Below are 22,959 nucleotides of genomic sequence, written 5' to 3' on the forward strand. Positions count from 1 at the left end.
CTTGAGTAACCATTTATACCTGAGATATATGGTTCAGCTTCCTGTATCAGGCCATAAGTGCAAATCTGGGGTATGAGAAGGATAGCTGTTGTTGAGGCTTGGAAGCCCGGTTACATACCCGGCCTACAAATGCCGCAGGCGAATCATCTCAAGATAATGATACCATTATGATTTCTCCTTTGCATAGCCCAGAGTCTTGCGAAAACATCCTGTTCATGTTTTAGGTGATGTGTGGTTTCTATCTAACATAACTGAAAGATACCTGCAAAATCCCATACGTACAAGCCAAACCTCCCTTCGCCTTTGTCAAGTTTCGGTATATCTCCTTTTTGTTCAACAAACGCCTTAACCTAGACATTGAAGAGAAAAGTACTCTTCCCCCATACCACTTACTTACTTCACTAAACAGTAGGGTAGCATCTACCCCACCCACCGCCTGGCACTCCTAAACATCCTCAACCACGGCCCAAACTCCTTCCACTCCTCCACCTCCTCCCTCGGCACATAACTCCCCACATCCGCCAAAATCGTCCGTTCCGGATGTGGCATCATAGCCAGCACCCTCCCATCACGGCTCGCCACACCCGCCACACCACCGGGACTCCCATTGGGATTGAACGGGTACTCCTCCGTCACATTCAGCCGGTTATCCACATACCGCAGCGGGATGCCACCCGCCTCGTCTAGGGCGGTGTAATCCGCGGGGGATGCAAACTCGGCGCGGCCTTCGCCGTGCGAGACGACGATGGGGAGACTGGAGCCGGCCATGCCGTGGAAGAAGACGGAGGATGTAGCCGGCGAAGTGGACGGTGAGACCTTCACCATGCTGACGCGGCCCTCAAACTGGGACGAAGCATTGGCGACAAAGGAAGGGAAGTGCTCCGCGCCGGGGATGAGTTCCTTCAACCGAGACAGCATCTGGCAGCCGTTGCAGACGCCGAGAGCAAAAGTGTCCTTGCGAGCGAAGAAGGCAGCAAGTTCTTGGCGGGCGCGGTCGTGCAGCAGGATGGACTTGGCCCAGCCCTGGCCGGCGCCGAGGACGTCGCCGAAGGAGAAGCCGCCGCAGGCTGCGAGGCCAACAAAGTCGGAGAGGGAACGGCCCGAGATGATGTCTGTCATGTGGATGTCGACGGCGTCGAAGCCCGCTGCGCGGAAGGCGAAGGCCATTTCGGCGTAGCCGTTGACGCCTTGCTCGCGGAGGATGGCGACGCGCGGGGTCTTGCCGAAGAAGCCGGAGATGGAGGCTGTTAGGGGGGCGATGTTTTCGGTGGGGGAGTAGGTGAGGTTGTAGGAGAGGCCGGGGTCTTGGGAGTCGAGGATGGTTGCGAATTCGGATTCGGCGCAGGCTGGGGTGTCGCGCAGCTTTTGCATCTCGAAGGAGGTCTTGCTCCACCATTGTTGCATCTCGGCGCGGTCGAGGCTGATGAATGGTGCGCCCTCGCCGTAGCGGATGGTCAGTGCCTGCTTGGTTGTGGGCTGGACGAAGCCGAACTTGCGGATCAACCCCGCAGGCGGGCCGCAGGTTGCAAAGCAGCGCTTGAAGTTGATCTCATCCGAGGCGCGGACCTGGAAGACAGCGCCTAGCTCCTCGTGGAAAAGCGCGTCGACCAGGTCGGGCAGGTTCTTGGAGGCTGCGATGCCGTCCAGCAGGATGTCGACGCCGCAGCGGCCGGCAAACATCATCTCGGCGACGGTGGTGATGAGACCGCCGTCGGACACGTCGTGGTACGCGAGGACCACGCCGCTCTCGTGCAGCTGAGCCAGGGCGTCGAAGTAGTCCTTGAGAAGATCCACATCGCGGACATCGGGCGCCTCGTGGCCGATGGCACCCAGAGACTGGGCCAGGGCAGAACCACCCAACGCCTTGCGGCCCTGCGCCAGGTCGACATACAACAGAACCGTCTCGCCCACGTCCTCAACGCGACGCAGCTGGGGGGTCCAGGTGCGGCGGATGTCCTCGACCAGGGTGAAGGCCGAGATGACGACCGACACGGGAGCTGTGACACTCTTCTTGGTCTCGCCATCCTTCCACGACGACTTCATCGACGTTGAGTCCTTGCCCACGGGGATGCTGATGCCCAGCGCCGGGCATAGTTCCATGCCGATGGCCTCGACGGCCTCGAACAGAGCTGCGCCCTCTCCCGGGTGGTTGACAGCGGCCATCCAGTTCGCCGAGAGCTTGACGCGCCGCAGGTCGCCGCGATGCCGGCCGGCCTTGATGTCAGCCGCGCCTAGGTTGAGCAAACTCTCCGCGACAGCCATCCGGGCAGAGGCAGCAGGGGAGATGAGCGCCAGGGTAGGCTTCTCCCCCATGGCCATCGCCTCACCCGTCCTCACGCCGTCGAGGTTGAACGCCGTAGCAGTCACCGCGACATCCGCCACGGGAGTCTGCCAGGGGCCGACCATCTGATCGCGGGCTGTCAGACCTCCGACGGTTCGGTCGCCAATGGTGATGAGGAAGGACTTGGAGCCGACCGAGGGCATCCAGAAGACACGCTGCACGGCCTGTTTGAAGAGATCGGTATCGCTGAGAGAGCCGCCGTCAACAGCTGATTTCAGGCTAGCGACGGGGTCAAAGACTGGCCACGCGGGCTTCTTGGAGTCGACGATGCGGTCCAGCTTGCGGCCCTTGGGGAAAAGGACATCCATCGGAACGTCGATCGGGCGTGGGTACTCGTTGGATTCCTTGTCACTGAGAATCAACTTGGAGACACCGTCTTGCTCGCGCGAGAGGACGGTTCCCACATCCGAGAAACCGCAGCGTTCACGGCCTGGTTTGGTATTAGTGGGCGTGGTTAGGGGTATAGTAAAAACAGGGAGAGAGTGACAGAAACTTACGGCAGATGCTGGTAAAGCGCTCCATTCCGTCGCTGTTGACAAGAACCACATAGCGCTCCTGCGCCTCGTTGCACCAAATCTGCAGCGGGCTCATACTTTTGTCCACGCTCTCGACCTGGCGAAGCTCAAAGCGGCCACCAAACCCGGCATCCCGGACCAGCTCAGGCAGCGCATTCGACAGGCCGCCCGCGCCAACGTCGTGAATCATGGCGATGGGGTTGTTGTCACCCAGGAACACGCAGGTGTTGATGACCATCTGCGCGCGGCGCTCCATCTCAGGGTTGCCGCGCTGGACACTGTCAAAGTCGAGCTCGGCGTTGCCCTCGCCCGAAGCATTGCTCGACGCCGCACCACCACCAAGACCAATGAGCATGGCAGGGCCTCCAAGGACGATAACATGTGCGCCCTCGACGACATCCTCGGGACGCTTCAGCGCATGCTTCTCCCGGACAGTGCCGACACCGCCGGCAATCATGATCGGTTTGTGGTAGCCACGGAACTCGCCCTCCGTCTGGGTGTCGTCCGCCGTAAGGAGCGTGCGGAACGTGCCCGCGAGACAAGGGCGGCCGAACTCGTTGTTAAAGCGGGCGCTGCCGATGGGGGCCTCGAGCATGATGTCCAGACTGCTCGCAAAGTGCGCCGGTCGGCCGACATCAAGTTCCCAGGGGGCGCGGTGGTCGGGAATGAGTAGGTCCGACACCCAGAAACCGCACAGCCCGGCCTTAGGCATGGAACCCCTTCCAACGGCGCCTTCGTCACGGATCTCTCCTCCAGATCCAGTGGCCGCACCGGGAAACGGGGCAATGGCCGTGGGGTGGTTGTGCGTCTCGACCTTGGCCAAGACATGCAGAAGCTCCTTGTTGAGCTTCCAAGACCCCGTCGAGTAGTCAGGGGCCCAGAGGTTGGTATGCCCGCCCTCCATGACAGCTGCGTTGTCGCTGTAGGCCGACACGGTGTAGTCCGGAGTCACCTTATGGGTGTTGCGAATCATCTCGAAGAGCGACTTGTCCCGGGTGATACCGTCGATGGTCCAGTTCGCATTGAACTGTTTATGCCGGCAGTGCTCCGAGTTCACCTGCGCAAACATGAAGAGCTCAATATCATGTGGCGGACGACCGAGCTGGGTGAACTTTTCGACCAGGTATTCCACCTCGGACTGGTCCAGGGCTAGACCGCGTGCCTTGTTGTACTCATTCAGCACCTGCGCTGGGTCTCGCCCATCGGCGAAGATGTCGACAATTTCGAGGGGCGCAGACACGCCCTCGGCGAACATGGTGTTGAGATCGGGTGTCTCGGTTGTGAGGGTCTCGGTCATGCGGTCGTGCAAGATGTCGCGGAACGGGACCGTCTTGTCGTTGTACGGCTGCTCGAATTCGACGGCAATGATGCGGCCACGCTCGATCTGGCGGATCTGTTTCTCGAAGCCGCAGACCTGCGCGATGCTGGTGGCCTTGGAACTCCATGGCGAGAGGTAACGCGGCGTCGCGTACCAGGTGCGCCCATGGCCAATGTGGGTGAGCTGCGGGGTGCCTTCCGCGGCATTGTTCGCCAGCGGAAGCAATTGGGCGAGTTTCTCTTGCGCAGCACCGGCGTCGCCCTCGATATGTGCGTAGTAGACCCAAGTGCCGCGCAGGTTCGCGACCTTGATGGGGGCGACCTTGTTGATCAAGTCCCGCAGTTTCTGGGCTTCAGCCGCTGTGAAGCAGGCGTCCCCCGCGAGAGTAAGATGCGGCATGGCGACGACGATAACAGCACGCCCAAAACTCTGGGATGGTGATGTACCGTTGACTTTAGGATGGACTACAAGATACAGAGAGCAACCGCTCGCTGGGCTCGATGGACGATAGTCATCGCACCAGCAAAGAAGACCAGAAGGCGGGGGCGGGGTCCTGAGAACTGGAAATTTTATAGCGGGCCCCTGTCAGGGAAAGGCGCGCAGTGCCGTCCGTGACTTGCCGTATCGAGGTTCGCCTGTGAAGTTCAGATGGATTATACAACCTTGGCAAGAGTCATAGATTTTGAAGACAAAGGAATATATGCCTCATGTTATTGTGTTCCGCGTCTCTCATCTTGCTGAATGTTATCACGCGAGCTAGGTGTGATTTTTCGCTGCTCTCCAAAAGTCTCCATTGGTTTGCAATCATCCTCCAATGGAGAAAGCGATTATGTGGATCTTTCTCTTGTCCAAATATGGCTCTCAGAACTCAACAGCCTTCTCTTCCTAGGATTGGAGTTACCCAAGTCATCCAGAACCGAGTTCTAGGACTGAATGGAATAGAACTCTCAGGCGGAAAAAAAGAACAGAGAAAACTTTAGGGTCCGGAGAGCGAGAAATCTTCGAGGCTACACCCCTGTAACGACCCGCCATGGAGGGACCAATGACGGCTTCAGGGCCGAGAAGCACGGCCCCGCCCGCCCGCTTGTGGCTCAACTTTTCAATTTTCCCATGAACATCCATGACCACACCTGAGTCCTACTCAGCAAACGTTACCGACGACAACCCGCAGTTACGATACCCCGAGGCGTCCTAAACGGTGGTAGACCCAATTACGGCGGAACCGGTTGGAGGAGAAGAGGTGCCGATTCAATTGGAGGACGACGACTTGGACCACAAACAAGCACCAATTCATCGAATCGAGCTTCGTCGGTTATCAGCATACGGATACCACCAGAGCATTCGTCGGCAACAAGAGAAATAACCGCCGCCATGTCGTTCACCCTCCCTTCCCTCCGGAGCCTTGCCACCCGGCTGCTCGTCCGACCAACCCCCCTCACAGCTGCCATGATGACGACGACAACCTCACCCTCGAGGCCAACACCAACACCATGCCCCCACCAGACCCTCCCCACGACCCGCGCCCTTTCCACGACCACCACCCTCACAGCCAAAGGCAACGCCCCCCCAAGGGGCGGCGGCAAGCCCGGCACGAAACCAGGCATCAAACCCGGCAGCAAGCCCGGCAAACAAGCCAAGAAAAAGGCCGGCGGCAAGCACGGCCTGCCCGCGCGCGACCCAAAGTTCATCAACATGCTCTCTCACTTCGCGATCCTCTCCCCCGACCGCATCCCGGCGCCGCTGCGCATGGGCCGCAACCGCCACCTGCGGCACTGGACGATCCACCGGGCGTGGATGCTCTTCCGGCGGCGGGAGCGCGAGGCCCGCGAGCGCAACCTCATGCGGCAGCACCAGAGCATGTATGCTGCGTGCGAGGCATTGCGGTTAACGGCGGGCCCTGGAACGCGCGATGAAGGGTATTTGTACCGGAAGGCGATGGATAAGAGGTATGTGTATGGGTTGAGGGGGATTCCGATTGATTATGCGCGGCCGCAGACCGAGACCCCGGCGAGGGTGGCGTGGAATCATGATTGGAAGCGGTGATTTGATTTTTGGTGGCGGTGTTGGGTGGAAGACGGGCTATGGGCGATGGGGGATCTCTCTTTGTTGGGAAGGATAGAAGGAACTGGGGCGTGATGGCTGTGCTAGCTCCTATCCTCAATTCCTTTTTGATGTGGATTTGGTTGGCTGCCCTGGGTGGGTTGAAATTGGGGGAATGAATGTAAATGTATACTATCATGTACCATACGAGTTGGCTGAAGCCCATTCATTATAACGCACGGTACGGAATACAGAGTGATGTTAGAGAATCTGCACCTTGCGTACTTCCACCAACTAACCCTCAAAAATGTAGGGAGGTACCCGAATCAGCTAATCATTAAGCAACTACCTAGTGACTTACCCGTCGGGACGACTCATCAGCAGCGAACAATGAAATGCATCCAGTATTACAGTCTGACCTCCTTTCCTCCGTACCTAATCCCCCTCCCCGCCCGATGACCATCCCATTTTGTTTCCGCTACTGCCATCCTATCCTGTCTTGGCCGCATCGTCCCTTTCCAAATTGATGCTCCGCCTGTGACACGCCCATATCCCGGTGTGGATTCCCTGTCCGAATAAAGCAAAGAAAACTAAAAGTCTATAGCGTAATAATACAGCATGGATCATGACTCGCTAGGCTCGCTATGCAATTGAGCTGGTGACAAAAAGAAAGCAGATGAACGAAAGGTGGCCGGTTTGATCCCAATTTCCTCTCACCCCCGGGCGAATCGGTCCGCCCTGGTTAATGAGACAACCTCGTGATGAGATGATAGGTGCTGGAAGGTGGTGGATAGGCGCCGTCATGGTAGTGTCGGGAGTTGCTGGGAACGGCCATGCCGAATTGGTTTGCCCGTCCTCGTCAAGTTACATGTCGTTGACTTGCGGCCCGGCAGCGGTGGCGTGCTCTTCACCCCTCACCAATCAACCTCTTATAATATCACACAGCACCCACTCCCCTCGCTCTTTTCAAACATCAGTAGCGAGGCCCGCGTAGCAGCCTCGAATACGTCGTCCACGCCCTCGCCGGTCAAGCTGGAGCATTCGAGATACTTGCGGGCACCGACCTCCTTGGCCGCGTGCTCGCCATCCGCCGGGGTGACAAAGCGCTGCGATCGCTTCCGCATCTCCTCTATCGTCACTGGGTCGTCACGCAGGTCCTTCTTCAGCCCGACAAGGATGATCGGGACGTCAGGACACCGCTCCTGTGCTTCAACGAACCACTGTGGTCATGCCGGGTTAGTCAAACCGTTATTCACTCGCTGACTTGCAACGAATATCTCTGCTTGTCTCAAAAGTCGGGTGGGTCGGACAGGTTGGAGGTGGGACAATCGTTACACGTTGCGACCGTGACATGACGTCTGAATTGGCCTAGAGCACTGGGAAAGACTGGACTGTCGCTTGACAGCGCCCGTTGTGGAGGTAGTGGCGGGAAGGAAGAGACACAGTAACGGGAAACTGCAACAATCAGTGCGCGCACCCACCTTGGTCTTGACATTATCCAACGAATCTGGTGTGTCGACGGAAAAGCCTATTAGGATCACATGTGCTTTCGAGTAGGCTAGCGGCCGTAACCGCTCGTAATCCTCCTGCCCAGCTGTGTCCCATAGCGCCAGTTGCACCGACTTGCCATCCACTCGGCAGTCTGTCACATAGTTTTCGAATACGGTGGGTACCTGGGACGAATTGGGTCAGACCGGAGCATCGACGTTATGTTGAATGTTCGGAGCGAAGACCTCGACTGGACGACGATGGGGAGTTCTGGGAACTAATTCGGATTGTCCGTGGCTATGGCAAGGAGGCGCTAACTCACATAATTCTATCGTCTCAGGTTAGTTTTGGAGCCGTTCGGGGCGAGGAATGCCTGAGATTTGTCAACTTACTTTCGGGAAGAAACCAAGCGTGAACACGCTCAGTAAACTTGTCTTTCCGCAGGCACCGTCACCGATAATGACGAGTTTCCTAAACAAAAGGGAAATGTCAGCCAAAGAGCTGCCTTCCAGAGGGTGGGCATTTCCGGAGCACCGGGCCCATGATCCATCGGGTGGTGCCTATCGTGGTCCTATAGGACCGGTTCTCGGCGAGTCAAGGTTGGAGGCCGCGTACCTGCGGATGACATTTTGGGCGGTGCGATCGTTGGCCATAGCGCGCCGGTCCGCCCGGGGTTTATCTCGTTGTGCACGCTTCGCGATAGGATTTGAGGAAGTAAATAAGGTGTTGACGGGGCGGAGTTATCGTTCAGTAACGCAGATTTTGGTGAGGACGTCAGGTCAGGAGCTAAAGGAGGCTGAGGATGATGTTGGTCAACGTCGGATGGAAAGGGCTGGATGTCAGTAGTTAATTAATACAGTGTGGATGCGTTCTGGCCCGGCTCGAGCCCGGGTCCCAGGACTCAGGACCCTCAGCAAATTTTGGGGGGCTTGCGGTTTGAGAAGAGCTCGGTAGCCAATTACATAATGCGGGAGGCCCCTGCTTGTCCTTGGGCTGCTGCTGCGGTCTCGCGAAACGCTTGGCATGCTGCTGTGTCATGAAGAGAACATCATCACTCTCCCCTGCCTCCCCCTTTCAGATTTTGCCGATATATCCTCTTTTTTAGACAATGTCTTCCTCATTAGATCCTTTTTTCCGTGACTCTACCATTTGTGTAACACGGCATTACCTGTCAATTAGAAACATTGCTGAATCTTGTTTCCAATCCCCAAGCTCTGAACGTGCCCCCGGCAAAAGGGGGAGGGGCCTTCCCCACGCGGGCATCTGTCATACTCCTGTCATACAGCTCGAGAGACGGTGAGGCCGCGGGCCACTGCGCTACACACCATGAAAATCGGCAATTGGTTGAATGCCTTCCCTTCGGAGATACGCTTCTTTACCACCGGTAGACTAGCATCTCCCTCCTCAAGGCCGGATTAGCGCCGACCAACTTCGTATCTTCGCTCTTAAACTTCCATCGGGCCGTGAAAGTCTGAAAGCTCGGGACGTTGAACGAGCAAGTCGTATTTAATGTGGGTCGACGGCAGCCGCGAGGGTTCTCAGCTCATCAAGGCGCTGGACGCCTGGGGCTCTGATAGGCCGTGAACGAACGCTGAGGTGGGGTGAGGCTGTGCATTGAGATCCCGAGTTGAGGCGTCGGTTGACAAACCTCCAGATCGTCCGCTCAGTACGGGGTGGAGCAACGGTTAGGCGAAGATCGTTTCTCTCTTGCTCTAGCTAGGATTTTGAGGTTGCAGTTGGTTCACTCAGAAAGCTCAGGTACGAGAGAAGGATCCGATGATAGGGCAGAAAGGTATCTTCCTGTTTATTCCGCCAGAGTTTGGGCGAGAAGGAATCAGATGGCCCTATTTTAGGTTAGGGAATTCTCGTGTCAGTCACCGTGCAACGCCGGTGTGTCCGTTGCGCGAAAGGATACGGACTGCCTGGCATACTGCAACATTTGGTTGTTGATTTCATCCCACAAATCGCAACCAATTACGAATCAAGGGGATGCTTTGCTCTCATACAAGTTACAACTTACGATTGGGTTGCGCTTGTCAACTCGCACCTATTTCGAGGCGAAATCGGTGTCCAGAAATAGACGCACGAGCTGAGTGTGGGTTTGATCGACAACCATTGACTTCAAATTTCCCTTTGGCCAGATCGCTCAGCTGTGCATAAAACAATCCAGATCATCTGTTGAAGTTGCTGGGTGTACTATGTGAGTGACGAGCAGTAAGTTACCGTGCAGTTAAGCGGAAAGGGTTGCAGCCAACGCCGAGATTTCCAACTCCATTTTCAACATGATTCAAGTTGCGGTCTTATTTTGCTGGTTTGCTGTAACGTTATCCACCTACCAGACATCGTTCATTACGGATTACTTGCCCTGGGGGTGCCTATCTGGATTTTGACCCAAACATGTTGACGTGCTCTAAATCTGCGAAGTGTCGATGTCCCCGAAAACAACGCTGCAACTTGAGGGCCCAAGACACTGCCAAAAATGATTCCAGTCAACGCCATGCGGGCCTTGGGTAATAGACTTCGCTGTCATAAGGTACATTTGTCGATAAAATTATTGTACGGTAGATGCGGGAGGCCAAATATAAGGTATAGGGACAAAGACAGCAAGGTCATTTTCCCTGGCGTGGGATGTTTTGCTCAATAAAGCTGTGAAAATTGCGACTCAAGGGACAGGAAGAATTGCAGTGGGCAAAAAGAATCGGTCGTACGATGTCGTTCCGTAGCCTGGCACTGCCTGGGTGTTTTGCCGCCGGTAGGCACGAGGCTGCCGGGTCACGTGCTGCGTTTTGGCCAATAAACGCTCCCTGATGGAGACCATGGAAATGCTGCACGGGTCGTCAGAAGCACAGAAGCACCCTTGGAACAGAACAAGTCGACCCAGGTCCGAACACCACTCACCTACGACGTCGCTCGCCGCATCGTGTCCCGCGCCGGAGACAAAAACGAGCACAGACACATCAACGAAGCGCCGGCCTTGCTGACGATCGATCCTTCTTTTACGCCCCCGATTTCCTAGAATTACACCGGACGCAGCAACCTTTTGTGAGTTTGTTCGACCCCTCTGTCAATTAGCCCGTGGCCCGTCCGCTCGCCCGCTGTCTCGTTCGCCAACCCTACCTTCCGCCGACCTGTTCTTGGTTTTCTATCTGGCAATGCCTTCCCATACTCGGCCCGCCTTTCCTCCCAGCCCTACAATTGCACCCCAGGATTTTTGCCCGACCCCTTCCGAATTCTATCGCGTCTTGGGGGGCCCATGCTTCCTGCAGCTTTGTCGCCTTTCCCGCCCACTGTTCCCCCGCACTACCGTGGTCAATCTGGAAACGTTCATGTCGACGTTGACATTGCCCGACACCCTACTACCCACCACCTGACCATCAAATACCGCACGCTACCTACGGAACCTACACAACCTCCGACGACAATAGGCTTACTTTGCTGTCCTCTAGTCCTCGCGCAGTTCCTTGAGCTGCGGCGGCTCTCTTTGATCTCGATTCATGCCCTCCACACCAACCTTTATTTTCTCCGAGACGCGGCACGCGAAACAAGATGAAAGGAAACCGCAATCCCCACCCGCCATCCTCCAGCGCCGCCCCTATTTCTCCCAACTCCAAGGGTACAGCCAAGTACACCAATAAGGACGGGTCGAAATTTATCACAGTACCTAAGATGAATACCCCGGTCGATTCCGCTCATCCGTCACCGACGGTCGCCTCGCCTTCGCCCGCCGCACAAGCCGCGACGCAGCCGATCCCCGACGACGAGCCTGCGCGCCCAGTGAATCGAAAGAAGCAGAAGCGACGCGCAAAGGCTGCGGCCAAGTTAGCTGCAGAACAGGCACAAAATGCCCCGGCCACGAACGGAATTCCCTCCCCACCCCGCACGAACGACCAGCAGTCCGCCGATGCTGATCTCGAAGACGACGAAGACGAACCGAGTGCGAGCCTGGGTCCCCAAGACCAACGTCATTACCAGGAAGGAGCTGCGCAACCTACACCGTCCGGGGCGTCCAAGAAACAGAAAAAGAAGAAAAAGAAAAATGCCTCTGCGGCACAGGGCGACGAGTTCCCAAACGACAACCAGTACGCGCAAAACGGGCAGAACCATCACCCTGCCTCTGTTCCTCCACCACCGCCGCCGCCGCCGATGGCAGGATCGCAGCAGGACCGACCGGGCATGTCTCGTGAGAAGATTTGGAACACCAACTCTCAAGAGGAGCGGGAGCGGATCAAGGAATTCTGGCTGGGGCTCAGCGAGACAGAGCGCAAATCACTGGTCAAGGTGGAGAAGGATGCCGTGCTGAAGAAGATGAAGGAGCAGCAGAAACATACGTGCAGTTGCACCGTGTGCGGGAGGAAGCGGACTGCGATAGAGGAAGAACTCGAGGGGCTGTATGACGCCTACTACGAGGAGTTAGAGCAGTACGCCAACCAACCGAACCAGGGTGACGGTCCCCCTATGTTGCGGCCCCGGAGATCGTTTGGGCCGATGGGCGGCATGCGGCCGCGCGGTCTCCACTCGCGCTTCTCCAACCATCAACCGTCTCGCGGGCGAATAATGGACGAATTGGGCGATGACGATGAGTTGGAAGAAGAGGAGGAGGACGAGGAAGAGGAGGAAGAGGAGGCGGAGATGGAGGACGAGGGCGAAGGGGAGGAGGAAGGCGAAGATATATATAGCGAGGACGAGCTCGAGGACGACATGTACAGCGATGCGGAACAGGAACCGTCGGAAGAGCTCCATCGATCCGACTACGCCGCCGATTTCTTCAACTTCGGGAATAGCCTGACCGTGCAGGGTATGGACCGACTTTCCATTCTTTCATCCTTCCTACACAGTTATCTTGCCTCCGGGGCTGGCAATAATGCTTATGGCTCATCTTCTTTAGGCGGCATCTTGACCGTGGCCGACGATCTGCTCAAGAACGACGGCAAGAAGTTCATCGAAATGATGGAGCAACTAGCCGAGCGTCGAATGGCCCGCGAAGAAGATGCAAGGGGCCAGTTTGATCAGGGCTACGACCACCCGAACGGTAACCGCTATGCCCACACTCACCCACCGCCTCCCGACGAGGAAGATTACGAGGACGAAGAAGAAGACTACGAGGAGGACGAGGAGGAAGAGTACGACAGCCAGGATGAAGAGGCAGGAAGCTTGGTGAGTTATAACGCCCCCTTTACCCTTCCTAGGAGAAGGGGCTCTTGTACTGATGTGGCGCGCACAGCAGGACCCCATGACAGAGGAGCAGCGCATGGAGGAAGGGCGCAGGATGTTCCAGATATTCGCCGCCCGGATGTTCGAACAACGGGTCCTCACAGCCTACCGTGAAAAGGTTGCTAGGGAGCGCCAAGCAAAACTACTCGAGGAGATTGAGGCCGAGAATCAGCAGGATGTCCAGCGAAAAGCCAAGAAGGCCAGGGATGCGCAACGGCGCAAAGACCGGCTCGCAAAGAAAAAGGAAGTGCAGGCCGAGGAGAAGGCCCGTAAGGAGGCCGAGAAGGCTGCCGAGGAAGCCGCTCGCAAAGCTGAGGAAGACCGCAAAGCCGAAGAGCAACGCGCTAGGGCTGAGGAGAAGCGCAAGAAGAAGGAAGCGCAACGGAAGGCGGAAGAGGAGGAGCGTCAGCGCAAGGAAGCCGAACGGATACGCAAGATCCAGGCCCGGGAAGAGAACGAGCGCAAAGCGCGCGAGGCTCGAGAACGGGAGAAGAAGGCCCGGGAAGAGGCCCGTCTGAAGGAGAAGGCGGCTCGCGAGCAACGGGAACGTAAAGATCGGGAGCGAAAAGAGCAGCAAGAACGTGAGAGGAAAGAGAAGGAGACCCGGGTGAAGGCCGAGCGGGAGGCCCAGGAGGCCAGGGAAAGGGAGGCCAAGGCAGCCAAGGAAACGAAAGAAAAAGCAGCCAGGGAAGCGAAGGAGGCTAAGGAGGCTAAGGAAAAGCGCAGGAAAGAAGAGAGGGCCGCGCACAAAGCCGCCACGCTTGCGGCCGCGGTTCCAGCGCCCGTTACCCTTCCAAAACGGCCTGCTGGTCAACAACAACAACAACAACAACAACAACCAGCTGCGCAACCCCAGGCTGCTGCGGTCCCTGCACTCCCACAACAGTCCACGTCGGTCGCCTCGCCCCAAATCTCCGTCGCGACGCCAGCGCTTCCGAAAGCACCAACGCCCATGCGGACGCGGCAGCTGTCCCAGCAAGATGAGTCTGTGGTCTCCGCGGGCGCGGCTTCGAACTCGGGCTCGGCTGCTAGTCAAAACCATTCTCCTCATCCTGTCACGCCCGTCCATGTAAGCCCCGGGGCAATAGGTCCTCTGGGCAAATCAGGGCCCCCAGCAGCTCCCGGATCGCAGAGCTCCATCCAACAACCACCACATTCCGCATCTCCAGTGAGCTTTCCCGCGAGGTCACTTCCTCCGCCGCCCAACGCTTTCGGCCTGCCTCCTCCAGGTACCGTCATGTCGTTCCCGCCAGGCCTGTCTCAGGGCCCACCTGGCTTTGGGAGTAATGCCATCCATCGCGAGCCTACTTTCCCGCCCATGCCCGGCTTCCGGCCAATGCCGGGTATGATGCCGATGCCTCCCGGGTTTGCTGGGCCTACGCCGAATCGTGGGTTCCCGATGCACCCGCCTCCAGGGTTCCACAGCGGCGCGATGGAATCCCCCGGGCCCAGCATGGCACAGGTTATGAGTCCGACCTTGCAGAAGGAAAGCACGTCTCCTCATTCTCGTCAGGGCTCGGGTAGCTTTGATGCGAGCGTGTCACAGCCCGTCGGTCGGCCTGCACCAATAGGAAGGCCAGGGAGCGTGGTCCAAGGGCAACGGCCCTCGAGCGGGTCGCCATCGGGTGGCCCCCCGAAGCCGGAACCAGAGGCTCACCTGGGCAGCCGGGCTCTGCTGGACGACCTAGATGATGCTCCGCAAGAGTTTTCGGGGCGTCTCTCCCGCGGTGGCTCTGCTCCTGGTCCCCGACCGGTGCCTGGGTTTCCCATTTCTCCGTTTGGGATGGACCCCATGTTCTCACATAACCCATGGGGGCCACCCGGTCCGGTCCAGCCCAACCCCTTTGCCCCGCTTCCTCCGCCCGGGTTTGGCCATAGCCCTCTCGGTGTCCACCCCCCAGTGAACCTACCGTGGGGCCACCCTATGCCCCCTGCATCAACCTTTGGAGCCCCGGGGGTTGTCGACCGGCCTATTGAGCCACGTTCCGTTGCCGTCCGAAAAATGCTCCGCCGAGCGTGCGAGGATCTCTCGAATGCGAACGCGAACGCCAATACCGACAGCAGCAATAACCCCCCGAACAGCACCGACAGCTTCATCCCGCTCGACCGCATCAAGACCCAGGTCGAGATGCTGAACCACGGTCTCCCTGTCGATGTGAAGGAACTGCTTGATATCTGCGAGACGGAAGGCAACGAGGTCAACGGCGGGGGTAGCTTTGACGTGCGCGATGAGCCACAAACCGATGGCAAGTCAATTCGGTTCGTCCCGGGTAACGAGCGGCCGATGGCCCAGCCGGCCCAGCTGGCTGTTGGTTACCACCCCGGGAGCCCCATTGGCGCCAGTGGTCAGCATCATGCGCCCGGCGGAAATGCGGGTAGTCCTCATGGCGGCACTCGCTAGGAATCGACGCCGGAGGAGCCTGGCCGCTCCCAGGATCGAAGACCACTCTAGTCGAGAGCCGTGGGCGCCGAACGGGAGAGAAGGCTCAATGCTATCCGGTCATCTGAGGGGCCAAGGGATGAAAGCCCGAGAGGTAGACGCTAGAGGAGTGCAATACCAAGAGGTGGGCTACCGAAGTTCCTGTGGGGTTTCTCTCCCTGTCTTACAGATGATGGGCCCTCCCAATGATACGCTTGATCAGAAAAACGTTCCGGAGTATCAACGGTGATAGCTCTTATGGGTACCGTACGTTATGGTATATCCTTCTTTCCCAGAGTAGCCTTTTGCATTGCCTTGCATTGTACCGAGAGTGGGTAAGAAGATCCAGGAACGGACAAGGAGAGAAGACCAAGTCAGCGGAGAGCGGACAGCGAAGAGGAGGATCGTCTGCCTACTTGCCTAGGTAGTATTTGTATGGGTCGAGTTGTCTTGTTGTTTTGTTGTTGTATGTACTGTTACTTATCGATTTGGGGAAAGGGACCTTGCCTTCTCAAGAAGAAGTAGGAGAAGAAAGCGAGCTTGGCAATGGAGGGATGGAAAGTGGTTTGGTCGAATCAGCGCAGCGCAGTATGGCAGAGCACAGCATCAGCGTGTGCCAGCGGTAGCAGCAGCAATAGCAGTAGCAGCGGCAGCAGCGGCTATGCAATATGTCATAGCGAGCATGGAGCCGGCGAGTTGATGCAGCTGAGCAAGTGCGTGCGTGTCGACTGCGTTTTAGGAGAATCGATTCAAACTCAGCAATTTCGGTCTAGGTGGTCGGTGATGAGTGAACGTGTTGATGTTTGTTGGTTGGGTATCCGCTGCGTATGTTGCTCAGTTCACCATGACTACACCCACGGGCCTGACGGGCAACAATCGAGAGTGAACAGGTTGGTTGAGGCGTTAGATTCCCAACTTTTGGTCCGGCAACAGAACACAGCGACTCCTCGCGGGGGTAACACCGAATTATTATCAGCTAGGAGGGAAATATCTCATCTCATACGATACCATCCCATCTCGTATCATGTCTTCCTGTGCCACCTCATCACATCTAGCTGAGCTAGTCCAGGTAGAACATGCAAGCATATGCCTGCTCTAAGAAATAAGCAACTTTAGCACCGACTCCGGCTGATTTGTTCCTAGCTACTTCCATAGGGCTTGTCCGTCATTACAGGAACCATAACGGCCAAGGCAAAGGATTTATTCGCTTGCTGTGCGGTTCGTGGCCGATGCAAAACACTAAGCGCCACGTTGCTCTCCACACGTTTTCCGCCCGTCAACCCAAATATCGAACCAAATATTGGGATAAAAAAAGAAAACAAATCCGTAGATTACCCAACAAAGTATTGACCCGACAGCACAGACACACACATACACACACACAAAAGACATACCACGACAAGGGTAGGGAGACAACAAGCACCTCTCCTAGTGGAAATGATTCTTCCTGGCTTGCCAACAATTGTTTCCTTTCTGTTTGTTTCTAGACCCTTCTCTCCCTCTTTTCTCGTTCTCCGCTCACTTTCCCTTCCAAACCCTATAGTGTGATATCAGGAAGAAAAGAAAGCAAATCGCGCCCTATCAGCTAGCCAGTCCGACTGTGGCGTAACGTCCGTCTATAACCCGCTCACATCTTCCTTACATCAATCAATCACAACCCTCACCACCTTGAATTTCCCTGTCTTCGACTTATCTCGCGCCCCATATCACTCACCCACTCGCTCACCCAGTCACTCCAGCAAGTCCACCTCACCTCATCGGGTGACCATCATGGCCACCATCGCTAAACGGGTTCCCGCCCTGCAGTCCCGGTGAGGGCGGACCACCGTGCGGCACACCCTGCGACATCAACGGCTGGCCCTCGACAGCCGGCCCAGACACGCCACCCGTGACGCTCTGTCCGGCGCGCTTCCCGGCCACGGTGGCCTGGGTCTTAGCCTCCTTGGCAATACGGGCGGCTTCGGCAGCGCGCTCGATGCGGCGGTGTTCGCTGCGCTCGCGGCAGCACATGAAGCAGATGGCGATGATGGAAACCGCAATGGCGCCGGCGAAGATGGCCGAGATAATGATGCCGTCGAGGCCGAGGGAGGAGTTCTTCCACATGCAGGATGGGTTGCCTTGCGCGTCGGACTTGCAGATGACGCCGTCGCGGCACCTGGGAGTGGCCATGACGGCGAGGAAGCAGGAGAGCTTCTTGCCGGCGTCGGTGCCGGTGGATTGGGTCGGGCACGAGGTGAATTCGGTGGTGGTATCGGTGAAGCACGGGGACGGCGAGGCCGGCCTGCCGGTGGTCGTGGCCGTGTCTTGTCGGGCCGCAAGGCTGACCACGCCGGGGGTCTCGCGCGGCAGCTGCATGGCAGCGGTAACACGGGCAAGAAGGGCGTGGAATGGCTCCTTGGCCCCTTTGTCGGGCTGGTCGCTGCCATTGTCGCTGCTATCCTCCGAGCCGAACTGGCGACGGCCGCGGCGCAGGTCGGCCGGGACAGCGCTGGTGGTGTCGCAGCGCTGGAACACCTGGACGGCTTCGATCCGCGACTCGTCGACGGTGCAGCCGGCCGAGACGAAGCAGCGCTCAAGCTCGCCCGATAGGGAGTCTGATTGCGTGGTCAGGGGCAGGTGTGAGAAGCAGTAGTTCAGCGAGCCCTCGTCACCGCACGCGGCGTACGAGGCGAGCTCGAGGCTGCGAGTGTGCAGGCATTCTAGACGGCTGGCGGATGTGAGGGTGGCCGAGGCCAGGAAAAGCGAGGCGAGGATGGTGTCGCGCATGGTGGCGGTGGTGGTATGGAGTTATTCCCTGGGATATGTGGTGTATCTGCAAGCCGACTTTCCCGATTTGTTTGGATTCGCTTCGTCGACTGGTTGTCCTGGGCTAGGTATTCCCTGATTCCCCCGTAAATTGTCCCAAGTTCCGGGTCCCTGCAGATCGACGAATCGTGCTTCTTGAAGGCAAGGCTTCCGGCCGTTGAACGGTGATCGAGTGCCGCTCGCCTCTCAAATGCCCCGTTTTTGCCGATAGAATATTCGGTTCTTTTTTCAACGGTTGTCGGCACGTAGCTGGAACCGCGAATACTTCATTCAGTCTAGGGAAGTTGCAGCACAGGAAGATCCCGTGAAGGGAAGAGCGCGGACCGCGTCGAGATGTTGCCGTTCCTCACTGAATTACAGAGCAGAGGGGGGGAAAGAAGGGATTGGGAAGAGCCCAACTTTTAATGAGCTGGGTTTCCGCACCTGGCCTCCTTTTTTTCGAGTGCCCCAGTCGTGCACCGCACTCCTCACTCAGCCCAAGCCCCTGCCTGGACTGGTCGGAGCGGGGGCCAGTTGACAAGCATTGCATTTTCCAGCATAACGGGAAGGAGTGGGCTGGGCACAATTGGCCTGTGAGGCTGCGCTTGATGATGGCACCCCAAAGCCGAAAAGTTTGGGCCCCCGAACCCCAGGGTCCAAACAGGGGGTATGGGAAATCAGCTTAAACTCTTGGCGAGTCCGTGTTCTGGACCCACCTGTCATCCTGTGGCAGCCAATAGTGCCACGCTGGTCAGACAAGTTGTGGCGCATCCCTGTTCCTCTCAGTGGGGACTTCATTGCGATGCAGATTTCGACACCCAGTGCCGGCGCCGCTCAGCCCAGTCGTGCGGCTGGTGGCAGCTGCGTGCTGCAACGGTGCCTAGCCTCCATTTCCCCTCGTGCTATGTATGGAATCCTCATCTTTTCTTCGACATGAGGACGGGCAACAAGTCTCAGAAGGAGAGTGTTCTCCATCTTATATCATATTGAAAAGAAGAACGGGCTCTGATCTCACTTCCCCATAGATAGTTAGTGGAGTTTTGATTCTCGACACTCGGCACTCAAAATATCCCGAGCTCTCGCATTCAGACGGTGCTGCGCCTTGTGGGGATCTGCAAAAATCATGCCGACCTCCGGCTCGAGAAAACTCCCCACAAAAGGAACAGGAGAGGAGGCCAGTCAAACACCAGAACGTTACTCAAACCTCGAAGACAACCAAACTCGAAGGTTTTGTTGCCGGCACAGAATATCCGAGGATTTTCTTCACATCAGGATTCTCCCAACGCTCACCTGATCTTTTCCCCGTTCTGTTCTCCAGACTCACCGCTTGTCATCCCTCAAAATTCCTCGCTGGCAGCTCGTCGCACTGTGAGTCGTGCAAACGCAACGGGCTCGCAGCCCGATGAAACGAAAGTGTGTTGGCAAGCTTTCTTTCTTCCAACCGGCAGCAGACGTGTTGGTTCCCGTTGCAGGAATCGTCTGCAGTTTGCCCTCCCCCACCTTGTGAAGCGGGGGAAGTTGAACAGGAACGACGGAACCACTTCAACGCGCTCTCGTCGGGCAGGTTGGTGTTCTCTAACCGGCTGTGAGCATCTGTCAGGCTTGTTGTTGATTCCAAAGACAACTCGCCAAACTTACTGTGTACTACACCGTATGTAGGAGTTTGGCTGTGATTCAGGGAAGGGAACCAATTCTCACCAACCAGTTGAAGCAAAGGATAACTAACCACTAACCCCAACCCTCTGATACTCCTCGAGACCACGCCAAGTTTCCTTTTTGGCCACATTCACTCTCCCTCTGGTAATACAAAGTATCTAATATGAGTAGGAGTGTGTATCATTCCTTCTCATTCCCATTTCCCCCTTTCACCAGCAAAAGGAACAGCTAGCCATCACATTTTCAGCAGGAATGTGTCATGCTAGTGCCAACAAAGAATGCTTTCATTTCTAACAACCGGGTATCACGACATCATTTTCATCCTCACAATACACAAACACCGCCAACTAATAACACAGCAACCCCCCAACTCGCACCTCGCAGACAGCACACCACTGTGCCGACCACGCCTTCACCCAGCCTCCTTTGCTTCAGAGCTTGTACTTTTGCCGGCTTGTTTTTTCGCCGTAGGCTCTTGATATCCGGCGGTCTCACTCTCAGGGCTCGCGGCCCCAGGGGTTGTATCAGGACTTGGGTCTGGGCTGGGGCCGTGATTCCTACTCTTCACGGGATCCCGATCGATCAACCTTTCCCGATCGTCGCTTCGTGCGGCAGCCTCGCGTCTAGCCACCGCTTGGCACTGAACACTATATAAGCGCGAAGTCAGTCAGTGGACTTGGTTTTGATGATGTCGTCCGGGGGGGTGGCCGTACCAAGGAGATACCCGAGGATGGTAGGCGTCGTGTATTTCGCACTTGACAAAGTGCGCTCGCTGGATGCACCGTCGCTTGACCTTTCCCCGGCAGTATGGGCTGGGAAGCTATGTTAACGAAAGTGTCATTTGAGGCATAGGTGAGGTTACTACAAACCAGTGGTGCTTGGTGAACGAGGGGTTTGGGCCTCTCATTTTTTTTGGCTTGTGATTCTTTTTGCGGGTGTGTAAACGAACGCCGAGAATGAGGTAGTTCTGTTTTCGGCTCTATATTGTGGCGAGGGGAGGGAGGGAAAGAGGTGCAGGTTGAAGTGCCTGTTGGGACATGGGAATGGTTCTAAGAGTGTTACTCTTATTTGAAAAGGCAGGTGGGAAACTGAACAATCAAAAACCAGTCGGGACTGTGATGTGGTCGAAGCGCCTCGGAGTAGGGTGCTGGTGAACACGCAGGCCTCCTGCTCGCAAGTGTTATAACAACAGTGTGAACAGTTGGGGTTTTCAGCTAAGCGCCCAGCAGGTGGTGAGAAAGGCGGCCAAGGAATGGATAAGACAAGAGCACCACCAAAATTAGGACACTCATTCTAGTTGGGATGGAATCCGTGTGGTATAATATGTAGTCTATGTCGATATGGACCTTACCATGGTGATCTGTACCTGTGTGTCTTTGCATCCGCCGCTGTCCATAGTTCATACATGATACTTGCAGGTGCGTTTGGTTCTCCATCGTTCTCCGATAGACACTAGGTACCTTGTATTTGCTTGACAGGTAATGTATGTGTTTGAACCTTGGTCTTGTGATAAAATTTTAAGAGACAAGTAGCCACCGAAAAATAACTTAGCGCTGAATAAAACTCCGACAAATTTTCATTGAGTCTTGCTCGGTACGGTTTAGGAAGGGAGGGTAAGAACTTCCAATTCAAATCACAGATTCTGGCAGCAAGTTTGGTTGTAGAATTCGGAAGAAGAAAGAAGAAAGGTAAGAAGTAGAGTAAAACGTTGATCGAAGATCAGGCTTGGTTCAAGTCTATATCGAGGATGCCGCTTGATGAGGTGCGGTGGGTATACTTGAACATTCAAAGCATTGTTGTGGTGTTAGACCTCATATTAGGGGATTTTGGGTGTGAGAGCCAGAATGTCCCGTAAAGTTGCCCTGTGATTAGAGTAGGCATATATCACAGACGCGTCGTAAGTGTTGAGGTGTCTTGCAAACAACTGGTTGTGGATGTGCTGGCTGGTGTGTTGTAGATAATGAAGGAAATGACAAAACAAGTCATAAAATCAAATGGTTTCGTGGTGTAGTTGGTTATCACGTCAGTCTAACACACTGAAGGTCTCCAGTTCGAACCTGGACGAAATCATCTCTTTGCTTTTGCACCTCCCTCTAAGGGTGAAGCATCCTGTCTTATACTTTTTCTTTCAACATGTTTGTAACCATGGGTTGTCTGGTTGGAAGTCATGAACTGTTTGCTCAATGATATGAATGATCCGACACGCACGGATAGCATCGGGGCGCGTGGCCGGGAGGTCGCGGCATTGATGTGGCTGTGTTTGGCTAGCTCGACCTACGTCATCGGAACAACCACTCGCCCAAACCTCGACTATTAAACAACCCTTGAAGGCCGCCCTCCATCAAAACTGATATGCACATTGGTCTCAGAAACCCCTACATAACACGCATTCCAATTTTCTTCCCACGCAATATCAGCACATCACCAATTCGGTTTCGCAAGTACCCATCAAAGATGCCTCTCGTCGTTCCAGGAGTTACCGCCGACAATATGGGCGACGACAGGATTCAGGAGTGGATGAACAAGCTTGCGGGAAAGAAAATCTCTGAAGGACCAACCTCTGAGACGGTTCGTTGACCTCCACCACCCCTCCTTCTCCTTGACGTATCGGAAACTGTTGCTGACAGGTATCGCTTTTAGACTTTCTGTAAGACCGACCTCCCTGAAGAAAGCCGGGTTATTGAACCAGGTGCGGTGGTGACCAGGGACTTCAAGCCAGACAGACTCAACGTGCATGTCAAGGAGGATGGGACCGTCTCTCACGTTTCTCACGGTTAAAGAGGAGGGGTTGGAGAGACAAAGCGGGGTTGAGGAATAGAATCAAGCGCTGGCTTGCCTCACAAATATATGTATAGAGGATATATAATATCTTCCTTTTGGACCTAAAATATGACTTAATATAAGCCTCAAATTTCTCAAGTTCGTTTTCCAAAAGATATCAAGATCTTTCTGTTGCGCTGTTGGGCTCCCTCGCCGCGACAGCTTGCACGCGGCCAGCAAACAAGCGGGCCGCTGAACACCCCACCAAAAGCTTGGCAGACACCCCACCATGTTTCTTCCCCTCCATTGAAGAACAACAATCGCGGGGCACCTCACACGACAGCGCGACGGACCAGACCACTGCCCGTGACAAACCAATTCCCGTTTTAGTGCTACCCATTGAATTAAAGAGCAGCGCGCGTTGCTG

At 56.1% G+C, this 22,959-nt stretch overlaps 6 protein-coding genes and 1 non-coding gene across 7 annotated transcripts; 4 read left to right on the plus strand and 3 right to left on the minus strand.

The window, feature by feature from the left end:
* Positions 1 to 420: 420 nt before the first annotated feature.
* Positions 421 to 4,573, minus strand: C8A04DRAFT_34773 (CobB/CobQ-like glutamine amidotransferase domain-containing protein; the record flags this gene model as incomplete). The annotated part of the gene is made up of 2 exons (XM_062782949.1): positions 421 to 2,771; positions 2,839 to 4,573. The coding sequence occupies 2 exons, from the start codon at positions 4,571 to 4,573 to the stop codon at positions 421 to 423; spliced, it is 4,086 nt and encodes a 1,361-aa protein (XP_062639940.1).
* Positions 4,574 to 5,545: 972 nt separating this feature from the next.
* Positions 5,546 to 6,217, plus strand: C8A04DRAFT_25486 (uncharacterized protein; the record flags this gene model as incomplete). Its single annotated transcript, XM_062779577.1, has 1 exon — positions 5,546 to 6,217. The coding sequence occupies one exon, from the start codon at positions 5,546 to 5,548 to the stop codon at positions 6,215 to 6,217; it is 672 nt and encodes a 223-aa protein (XP_062639941.1).
* Positions 6,218 to 7,143: 926 nt separating this feature from the next.
* C8A04DRAFT_25487 (P-loop containing nucleoside triphosphate hydrolase protein) lies at positions 7,144 to 8,355 on the minus strand (the record flags this gene model as incomplete). Its single annotated transcript, XM_062779578.1, has 5 exons — positions 7,144 to 7,434; positions 7,696 to 7,887; positions 8,025 to 8,030; positions 8,095 to 8,173; positions 8,318 to 8,355. 5 exons carry the CDS (start codon positions 8,353 to 8,355, stop codon positions 7,144 to 7,146), a joined length of 606 nt encoding a protein of 201 aa, XP_062639942.1.
* A 2,893-nt stretch (positions 8,356 to 11,248) lies between these two features.
* On the plus strand, positions 11,249 to 15,542 carry C8A04DRAFT_34776 (salt tolerance down-regulator-domain-containing protein; the record flags this gene model as incomplete). The annotated part of the gene is made up of 3 exons (XM_062782950.1): positions 11,249 to 12,856; positions 12,927 to 15,258; positions 15,523 to 15,542. The coding sequence occupies 3 exons, from the start codon at positions 11,249 to 11,251 to the stop codon at positions 15,540 to 15,542; spliced, it is 3,960 nt and encodes a 1,319-aa protein (XP_062639943.1).
* A 1,539-nt stretch (positions 15,543 to 17,081) lies between these two features.
* On the minus strand, positions 17,082 to 18,098 carry C8A04DRAFT_9595 (uncharacterized protein; the record flags this gene model as incomplete). Its single annotated transcript, XM_062785540.1, has 1 exon — positions 17,082 to 18,098. One exon carries the CDS (start codon positions 18,096 to 18,098, stop codon positions 17,082 to 17,084), a length of 1,017 nt encoding a protein of 338 aa, XP_062639944.1.
* A 3,670-nt stretch (positions 18,099 to 21,768) lies between these two features.
* Positions 21,769 to 21,842, plus strand: C8A04DRAFT_t27. Its single transcript has one exon. It is a non-coding gene; the product is annotated as a tRNA-Val (tRNA).
* A 384-nt stretch (positions 21,843 to 22,226) lies between these two features.
* Positions 22,227 to 22,550, plus strand: C8A04DRAFT_25490 (uncharacterized protein; the record flags this gene model as incomplete). Its single annotated transcript, XM_062779579.1, has 2 exons — positions 22,227 to 22,340; positions 22,413 to 22,550. The coding sequence occupies 2 exons, from the start codon at positions 22,227 to 22,229 to the stop codon at positions 22,548 to 22,550; spliced, it is 252 nt and encodes an 83-aa protein (XP_062639945.1).
* Between the last annotated feature and the right edge of the window lie 409 nt (positions 22,551 to 22,959).

This window comes from Dichotomopilus funicola, assembly GCF_033296635.1.
Source record: "Dichotomopilus funicola strain CBS 141.50 unplaced genomic scaffold C8A04scaffold_7, whole genome shotgun sequence".
Lineage (NCBI taxonomy): Eukaryota > Fungi > Ascomycota > Sordariomycetes > Sordariales > Chaetomiaceae > Dichotomopilus > Dichotomopilus funicola.